Here is a 9,077-nt window from a genome sequence, read left to right on the forward strand (position 1 = left end):
ATTGTTTTATTTTTCCCCTTATTGTTTCTCCGGAAAAGAATCACAAGCACATTCATATACAAAATTTTTGTCTATACTCCTTATTTCCGTTTAAACGCACTTTTTCTTTTTCGTTTTTCTAAAGAAGAAAGAAAAAAAAAAAAGAGGTCCGTATGCGTTCAGCTGTTAATCTCGGCGGAGCCCCTCGCGTGCCTTCTCAGCGACTACCGGCCTTTGAAGGCGTATCCCCACGTATTGTAGCCCGTCAGGTGCCTGCCCATCGCGGCGAATACGTTTCACTTGTCTTACGACCCACATCTTTGAATGCACAACGTAATTCTCTTGTTGCCTCATGTGTCGTTACGGATGAATCCGTTGAGGTGATGGGTCTCCCAGCAGATGCGGAAGTCGCACAAGTGAATGAGTTTGTTTGTTACATAAACCCCAGTAGTGGGGAATTGGAGTATTATCAGCATGGGACATATAATGACGAATATGACGTGGATGTGTATCGCAAGCTGTTGGAGTTGTGCCCAAAGTTTCCAGCACTCTTTTAGATCCATACAGTTCCGTGTTCGACCTGTTTTTGTCCTGTGCAGTCTAAACCTGAACCGGCATTCATACATGGACGCTACCCATATTTACATTTTTCTTATTTACTTGTGCGGATGTTTGTGTGGGCGTGTGTATTTCTATTATTGCGCGCGTAAAATGTTCTTCCTTTTTTTTTTACTTTGTTTCCCTTCCATCCACGCTCCCTTTGTGTTTTATTATACCTCCTACTACATTTCTCCATTTGTTTCTCTTTGATGTCGCGATCATATAAGGCGTGTCGGCGTGTCCACCAGGAAGAAAGCTCAGGGAAAGGGAGAATATAAGAGCAAAAGAGTAAAAGGGGGATGTGAAAAGGAGAAAGAGCAAACAAAAAGTGATCATGAAACGAGTACTGAATCTTGCAGGAGCGTAAACTCGAGAAAAAAAAAATTGAAAATTTTTGTATTTGCCCTTTCCCCCTTTTTCTTTTCTGGAAATGTGTCATCTTTTTCTTTTTGTTGTATCTATTATTCTCCCTGTTTTGCGCAACCAAAAGAACTACAGAAATTTTTGAAACCATTGAAGTTAACAGAACACAGAAAAGCAGATTGAGCAAATAAAAAAGAGAGAAACATAAGGAAGAGAAGCGGGGCTCGAAAAGGACCAAAGCGGTTAGTGCATTTGGTAACGAATGATGGAAAAAGATTCTACCCCTGAGTGCTACATCGCGCTATTTATCTTTTTGTGCTGCAGTAGGTGGAAGGAGACCACCGAGTTAAGGGGGGAAAGTTTTTTTAAAAGTGTGAATGTGGGTGAATCGGGCAGGTGAATGGATGATGCAAGTATGAGAACAAACAGACAAAAAAAGTATGGAGAACTGACGGATAGTATGAAATATACTTTTCCAGCCACGAGTAGGTGGAAAGAAGTAACAAAGGGGGAAAAGAATGGTGAGGAATGTATATATATATATATATATATATATATTCTGCCGTTCCCTCTTCCTCCTCCCCGCGGGTGGCGTTGCCACGTCCTTTTTTCCTTGCTATATTCATGAAGGGGTGTAGTAGGCAGTAAGAAGGGGAAAGGACGTTTGTTTATATATACATACACATATACACATGTTCCGTATGCATGCTTCAATCTGGATGACCGTCCAATCAACCCTTTTCCTTTTTTTCTCTTTCTTTAATATCAATTACCTGTTAACCGACGTCAGGACCATTACGAAGGTGTTTGTTAACTGATTTACACGATACGGGATACCCCCGCATGCGTGTGAGCGCTGTAGAGGTCTCGGCGTGGAATTTAGTTGTTTAGCTCAATAATGAAGCATATGTTGCCGATAAGCAATTTGAATAAAGGAGTCTATGACCAAGGGAGTAAAGACCCCTACAACATGACTGAAACTTTGTGGTTGGAAATGGAGAAATATGAAACGAGACGCGGTTCTGGAACTACAGCTCTCAGTAGGACCAATACTGCGTTTTCCCCTCTTCCCACAAAACCCATCCCATTGTTTGTTATCCATCAATGGAGGAATTACGTATCCTTTTGTAGATGGACTATTGCACAGCGGATTGATTGGAGGGAGGTTTTTTCATACCTGTGCAACCCCAAAACTGAGTCAACAATGGAGACGAATGCTTTGCATAACAGTGGTGACGAGGGAATGAACGAGGTGCTGTATTCGAGGGATGGTTTGTTCTCCCTGAGAGGAGATTGTAGTAGCCGGGGTAGTAAATCATCATTTTCAGGTTATCTGGATCCCGTAAACCTTTCTTTTGAAAAATTAAAGCATGAACTGGTCATGGATTGTACAAGCCGTTTTGGAACCCTTCCCATTTGTGTGCATCAGCAGCGTCTCCTCCGGTGGACCAAAATGCTGATACAGTGCGTGGTGTGGCGGTTACGGTACGCATTTAATGTAGTGACGGGGGGGAAAGGGGGAGTTGCTGTATCTGATGCGGAGCTACAAAGCTACAGAGTTGTTCTTACGAGAGGGCGCGAGGTCTTTGGTGCTGGCCCGTATTTGCGTGAATTGTGCAAACTTCTGGATGCACACGGAGGCACACTGACTGATTCCCTAGATTTACCGACGATTAATAAATCTCCGAGGGCCCCACCTGTAAATGATGATCCCGTACTCAACATGACACTTACAATGGTATTCGACCAGACAACTGCCTGCCCCGGTGTTTCAACATATTTTATCCCGTCTTTGGCAGCTCGGAGCCTGGACGCACTGTGGGTGGATAAGTTGCACATACCTTGGGATATTTTGGACCCGAAGGATATGCCGGAGAAGGTTCGTACCCGGCTACTTGGACCCATGACCACAAACGAAACGGCTTATATAGATTTTTGTCCAGTGAAGAATCGTGTGCAAGGGCAACTCCATTCCACTACATTTCATTTGATGTTTGATGCTGAAGATGTACGCGAAGGTGTTAGCGAAGGAGAGGACACGTGCAGGCCTAGGATTGTGATGGCAATAAGTTCTCAGCGGGTGGAACTGCATCAACTGATCAGTGTAGTACGTTTGTTGGAAGCTGGAGGGTACGTCATGCTCACAAAAATTCGTCACTCCACTCATTTGGAGTGCTACCGTGTTCTTCCATTTCTTGGCGACTACATTACTTTGAGAAACATAGTGAATAACGCAATTCCGTGTACACTGGGATCAGTCGCGGTTGGAGGTCCCGCGGCTGCGGGTGCATTTCCGCATAGTTCCAATGTCTTGAAGATGGCAGATCTACTGTTATTTGGACTTAGCAACGCCACGAGAAACCTTTATGAGCATAGTATCGTTTGCTGTTTGCAAAAATACAGGAAGAGGGCAACCGATGGTCGGATGACCATTTGTATGCAGCCCCTGTCTCCAGGAGCGGAAACAGGTGTGGTTTCCACAACAGTCTCGAAACCTTGTATTTCTGTTCTTGAAACTGTTGTGGAGCCAACACTCGGCACGTTGCAACTTATGTTATCGAACGGGAGCTTAAAATCGAGTGGAGGGGAAGACTTCGGTCATTTTGTATTGGATATGCTCGTCACGGCTGTTAATAGCGCAATAGCTCGCGTGAGCAGGCAGATCAAGAGCAATTCTGGTACTGGAGGGCAGTTACGTAGTGACCACGCCCTGTTGAGAAGGTACATCAACATGCATCCGGCATCCACCCAACTCCAAGAAAGCAATATATCATAGTTGTGCTTATTTTCAACTTCCCTCCTTTCACGATGGTAATGGATTTTGATCGGTTAACTGACCTGTGCGCATGTGTGCGCGCACCTTCTTTATTTGCAAGTAATTTTTCAAGGTGTTACCGACACCGTTCCGTTGTGCACCAGCATTGCTTTTTCTTTATGAAACCTGTCAGCTTACCTTCAATTCTTCGAGAAGTCTCTTTCACTACTGGTTTACGTGCTTACACCTACGCAAACACGCATATACATATATATATATATATATTTGAATGAATAGATGGCGATGCATCGGCTATGCGTGCGTGCGCGTCGGCCCACCCACGGTATGGTTCGTCTCATTGGGGGAATCTTTAGCAGTCACCGTTTGGTTTCCAATATTTCAACCCCCTACCGACCCTTGTCCGACCTCGAAAAGCAGGTTGAGCCCCTTGTACCGTTTACATTTACTGCACTCACCCAAATTGCCCATTCCGTTGATGAGGATCTAATGGAGCGAGTGGCTGAATTGGGTGGGCTGAGGAGTTTTCTAGTTAGTTGCCCCCAAACATTCCGTGTGGCAAAAGTTGGTGACGTCTATGTGGCGCGACGGCTCCGGAAATCTGTAGCGTTTCACAGCACTGTTTCTAAGGACGTGAAGCCCCGCCCTCAAAATAAAGAAGGCCATCACTCAAGGGCATTGTCGTGCGATCCGATACGGGCAGTGCCAGATGAAGTGTTTAAACTTATTCCTTCTTTCTTTGTTCCGCTGGACGCACTGCTTGACCGAATAAGGAAAGCGGGCTCTATCCAGGACGGAAGTAGCAACAGCCTTCTGAACGCGGGCGACACAGGAGACTTTGAGGACCTTGTTGCGCGGTTTGTGGAACAATGCAGCAACTACATTGACCTTGTTTTGTTGAAAGATACGAATGATGGGGGAGGGACTGTCCAACAACGTTACGTGCGGCTTCGACCCTCCGTCAGTCGGCAGTGCGATGATTTGCAAGTTTTCCCCAAGGATGAAAAGTGCGTTGCTCATAACATGGAGTCCTATGAGGTGGCTGAGTACGAGCAGCATCGAGCTGCTCGGCTCATTCCCATCGTTGAGAAATTTGTGTCCATCACACGGGATATGCGAGATAGTGCTGCGTTGTTGCTTCCAGCTGGACGGAGTTTAATCCACGTATTCGTATCGGCACCGCATCTCTTCGATGTGCGAGACAAACCGGAACTTTCCGTACGCTTTATACTTGATCCGCGTTTTCGTCCAAATTTGACTCTCACCCGCGAGGAAATCGAGAAGAAATTGGAGGAGGTTAACGATTCCCGTGGGTCCAGTGCGATGAGGCTTCCCATCAATCGTAAAAAGCGGCGCGCGCTGCAGAGGCAACTTCAGTTTATGATCAACCCCTTGCCTTTTTTTGATGAGAATGTCATTGCGCAAGCGTTATTTGACTTGTTGCCCATTGACGGACCGATTTCGACGTCCAACTTGTTTTCACTACTTTCCCGTGAGGCCCACCATTGTCTTCCAGCGCTACCCCACCGCATATTTACCAAATACAACCACATGTTTCGTACGGTTGAGGGTGAAACTGAACTTCTCGTCCAGCGTGCCGATCTCCCTTTGCCGGAGGAGCGAAACCTTTCAGAAATTAGTTCCGAAGAAATTGTTATGCAGCTGTACAACAACTTTCCCCGGAGGAGACATCCAATATGCGGGACGTGCGTGGAACGATGCAGCGTGGGTTTCCCGCAGTCTGTGCGGTTGCGACTTCGCCAGCTGGATGTATTGAATGATGTGCTTCGTCAGCAGCCGGATAAGGTGGAGGTGATGGATGGGTTGGATGAGGAACTGCTGAAGAACGGTGTACAATTCGCACAGCCGGGGAGGTTGCAGCTTTTTCGGTTTGTCGGAATCTATCAAGAGGAACTTATTAAGCGCTACGAAACGCTGTGTTTGAAACTTGGTCGCGACCCAAACAAAACCATGAAACTCTGCTAGAAAACAAGAAAAAGAAGGCTGAAAACACGGAAGGGGTGTTGGGAAGACTGCGGGCTTTTAAGAGGGGTTGTTGGAGGAGATTTGTGCAGCCGTTGCTTCAGGTCTCGGGTTGCGTGCACGCTACCATCCGTTGCCGTGTTTTGTTACTATTGAAGTGGTGATGGTATGCCGATGTTTGGCTCTGTCTTCTCATTACTTCAATGCTGCTATGAACGTGCTTTGTCACTTTCACTTTAGTTGTTGGTGCTGTGAGGAGCGGATACTCTGTGTAACGCTGCCTTTCATTTTCATTCCCTGTACAATTAAACTCTCTTTCTACTTTTTCTTCCTTTTATCTGCCCGTTCCTCTATTCGTATGTGGGTACGGTTTCCTGTCACGAATATTGTTTGCTTCTGCTCATCCCAATGCCTGCCGCTCCTTCACTTCTTCCCCTTCCCAGTTAAAGTAGTGTTGATTAAACATTATTTCACGTGCACTGGATGTTATTGATGGCCTCCCCTTTTCGGAACGCACATCTCCCGATGGTTTTCTTTGCCCCATTTTGCGTCAACATTTATTGCGAGTGATGAGAACGTGGAACTATTGCACGTTTATATGATAAGGCAACTTGATGACTTACACACGCTTCACTAAATATCGTACGAGCGATTACTGATCACCACTTCTATTCTCCCTCTCTTTCACGAATGTATATGCACGAGGCAGTCGTGTGTAAAATCTCTCACCTCTGTTTTGTTTCTCACACACACTCTCTCTATACCCCAATTTGAGCGGTCACACACATTTCTGCATACATACGTACCTGGGCAGTGTGTGGGTTGATTGTTTTTTTATAAATTTTGTCTTGGCTCCTTCTGCCATTCCTTTATTTGCAGTGCGCACATCTCACAAGCCGGCGTAAGAGTCATTCCCCGTGGTCTTATAGTGTACCAGGGTAATGTAGTAACTACGGCAAGATATATGCATACAGCCGCATGTGTATGTATGCACATTGGAATGCGTATATCCATAGACATTACAGGTATGTGTGCTTGCATGTGTACGGCATGATGACGAAACAATTTTGCACGTCAGTTTGAATTAGCAAATGTGAAGATGAAATTGACACAGCTATTTTATGGGCTGTCCTGATCTCAGACAGACGTTTATAAGCGGACGTCTTCTCTCCTTTCTTTTCAAGGGCGGAGTGCTAAGGACATGTTGACTTATACAATAGTTTTCATGACTACCTTATTGGCCTCCCTTTCTTTCCCTCCCTCTGCCTTGTTCCTTTCACATGTAAACACAAGCATGTTTATGTTATCATATAAATTAGCACTTATATTTACTGTTTATGTGTGTTGATTTGTTATCCACTTCCGCTCTGTTGTTGTCGCTCCCTTCGTGACTGTTCTTTCCCTTTTCCCTTTTATGGGGGCTCATACTCTCTCATACACGAACCTTTTCCTCCTTGTATTTGTTGCTTAATATAATTCTGTTGCTCAAGGGGAAACGTAGGAAAGAAGTGGTGGATTGGTTTTTTTTTAAAAAAAGGGAATAGTGAGGTCTGCTCGCTATGTCTTTCGGTAGGTTATTGAAGCAGCAACGGTTGCCTGCTTGGCAGCTAAACCTCACCCCTAGGATCGTGTGCGTAATTCTTTGGACAATCGCTTTCATTTGCATCCCACTTGGTATTTTCGTGGAGTTCTGCAATAGAAACGCGAAGGAGGCCTCCTTTCGATACGATAATGAGCCAACAAAATGCACTGAAGAAACCTTTAGCTTAATTGGGGGGCAAGGCACTGGAAAAAGAACGGTTTGTGAGACACATTTTGAATTTGTTCTGGCTGAAACCTTGAGGCAGCCAGTGTATTTTTATTACGGCCTGACGAAAATGTATCAGAACCACCGGCGATACACCAACTCGCGAAGCGGTAAGCAACTGATGGGCGCTGATGTGCGTAGTGAAACGGACGCAAACCCATTTGTTATCCCAGGGGACACAATGGATAACACCAACAAGCCAATAGAGTTTGGAGGTAGAAACCATACTTATAAGGATTTCGTGTATGTACCGGTAGGCCTCGTCGCATGGTCCATGTTTAACGATACGTTTACGCTCTTTAGGAAGGAAAAGAATGGTTCCAACCCGGGTGAAGTGCTCATATGCAATGGAACGGATTTCTCCAGACATACCAATAAACCACTTCATCGATCTGTCTCACACAATCACTGCGACAAGAACGGTATTGCATGGGAATCTGATATTAAAAAGAAGTTTCTGGAACCGAAGTGGGACGGGTCAGGTCCCGTGTGGACGGCACCGCGCAGTGAGTATGGTAAACCCTCTATTGAGTCCAATGACACGTATTTTAACAATGGTTGGTACGCGGGTGAAGAGGGACACATGATACCAGTGGTCACAGATGAGGATTTCATGGTTTGGATGCGCGCTTCTCCCCTCCCAAATGTCCGTAAACTCTATCGCATCATCCGAACGGACCTTCGTGCCGGCAAATATGTCATGAAAATTCGCCAAAACTACAACACAAAGCCATACGGCGGCGAAAAATCGTTCATATTTTTGCAGCCCTCCATGTTGGGCGGGAAACTCACTTCGCTTTCCATCACTTACTTTGCTGTTGGTGGTTTGGCATTAATATTCACTGTACTAGTTTTATTCGCTAGTCATGTGTGGGGTCATCACTCCTTTGCGGTCGTGGAGCGATTGCTAACAAAATAATCGGTACATTAAGGCACCTTGTGTTTCAACGCTTGTTTCATTTTTTTCTTTATAAACTATGAAATTTGACAAAATACAGAGGGAACAATATCGCCAAAAGAGGAGAAAGGTCGAAAAGCTAACATCACGGAGAGTAAAAACGACCAGCGAAAGTATTAAAAAGGACGAGGAGAAGGACGTGATGGGTAAACTTCTCTTCCCACTTAGTTACCGCTTTTATTTCCCTTTTTTTTTATTTTTGCTTCCTTGGTATACATATACGCGTGTACGTAAACGTGTGTTTCTGCGCGTCTGTGGTGTGCCTTTGGATTTGCTGATATGAAATCGATTTTAACTTGTACGTGGAATTAAAGTTTGGCCCTATAAGACAGCTCCGGCGGAGGGAAGGAGGAACAGCATATGGGAGAATGTGAGGGAAGCGATGTTTTTGTTTGCGCGTGTTGTTGTTTTCCACCTGGTGACTGTTGTTTTGTCTATGTGTTTCAGTTGCAGGAGCTAGAATTGTGTGAGGCAGATGATAATTTGTGCTTACGCTCCCCAGCATAGACCCCTATACCCATTGGTCGCTCCCTCAAATTGTTATTACTATTATTAATATTATTCCTTTTCTCCTTTGTTCCATATATTCCTTCCTTTTCCACTCTTTTTTTTTT

General features: G+C 45.0%; 5 protein-coding genes across 5 annotated transcripts; 4 read left to right on the forward strand and 1 right to left on the reverse strand.

Moving 5' to 3' along the window:
* Window positions 1–152: 152 nt before the first annotated feature.
* On the forward strand, window positions 153–536 carry TEOVI_000447000 (replication factor A protein 3, putative; the record flags this gene model as incomplete). The annotated part of the gene is made up of 1 exon (XM_067227237.1): window positions 153–536. One exon carries the CDS (start codon window positions 153–155, stop codon window positions 534–536), a length of 384 nt encoding a protein of 127 aa, XP_067083338.1.
* A 95-nt stretch (window positions 537–631) lies between these two features.
* On the reverse strand, window positions 632–1,093 carry TEOVI_000447100 (uncharacterized protein; the record flags this gene model as incomplete). The annotated part of the gene is made up of 1 exon (XM_067227238.1): window positions 632–1,093. One exon carries the CDS (start codon window positions 1,091–1,093, stop codon window positions 632–634), a length of 462 nt encoding a protein of 153 aa, XP_067083339.1.
* Window positions 1,094–1,840: 747 nt separating this feature from the next.
* TEOVI_000447200 (uncharacterized protein) lies at window positions 1,841–3,718 on the forward strand (the record flags this gene model as incomplete). Its single annotated transcript, XM_067227239.1, has 1 exon — window positions 1,841–3,718. The coding sequence occupies one exon, from the start codon at window positions 1,841–1,843 to the stop codon at window positions 3,716–3,718; it is 1,878 nt and encodes a 625-aa protein (XP_067083340.1).
* Window positions 3,719–3,994: 276 nt separating this feature from the next.
* On the forward strand, window positions 3,995–5,701 carry TEOVI_000447300 (uncharacterized protein; the record flags this gene model as incomplete). Its single annotated transcript, XM_067227240.1, has 1 exon — window positions 3,995–5,701. One exon carries the CDS (start codon window positions 3,995–3,997, stop codon window positions 5,699–5,701), a length of 1,707 nt encoding a protein of 568 aa, XP_067083341.1.
* A 1,556-nt stretch (window positions 5,702–7,257) lies between these two features.
* On the forward strand, window positions 7,258–8,424 carry TEOVI_000447400 (LEM3 (ligand-effect modulator 3) family / CDC50 family, putative; the record flags this gene model as incomplete). The annotated part of the gene is made up of 1 exon (XM_067227241.1): window positions 7,258–8,424. One exon carries the CDS (start codon window positions 7,258–7,260, stop codon window positions 8,422–8,424), a length of 1,167 nt encoding a protein of 388 aa, XP_067083342.1.
* Window positions 8,425–9,077: the final 653 nt, after the last annotated feature.

The sequence above is a fragment of the Trypanosoma equiperdum genome (assembly GCF_001457755.1).
Source record: "Trypanosoma equiperdum strain OVI genome assembly, contig: ctg_907, whole genome shotgun sequence".
In the NCBI taxonomy this organism is placed as follows: domain Eukaryota; phylum Euglenozoa; class Kinetoplastea; order Trypanosomatida; family Trypanosomatidae; genus Trypanosoma; species Trypanosoma equiperdum.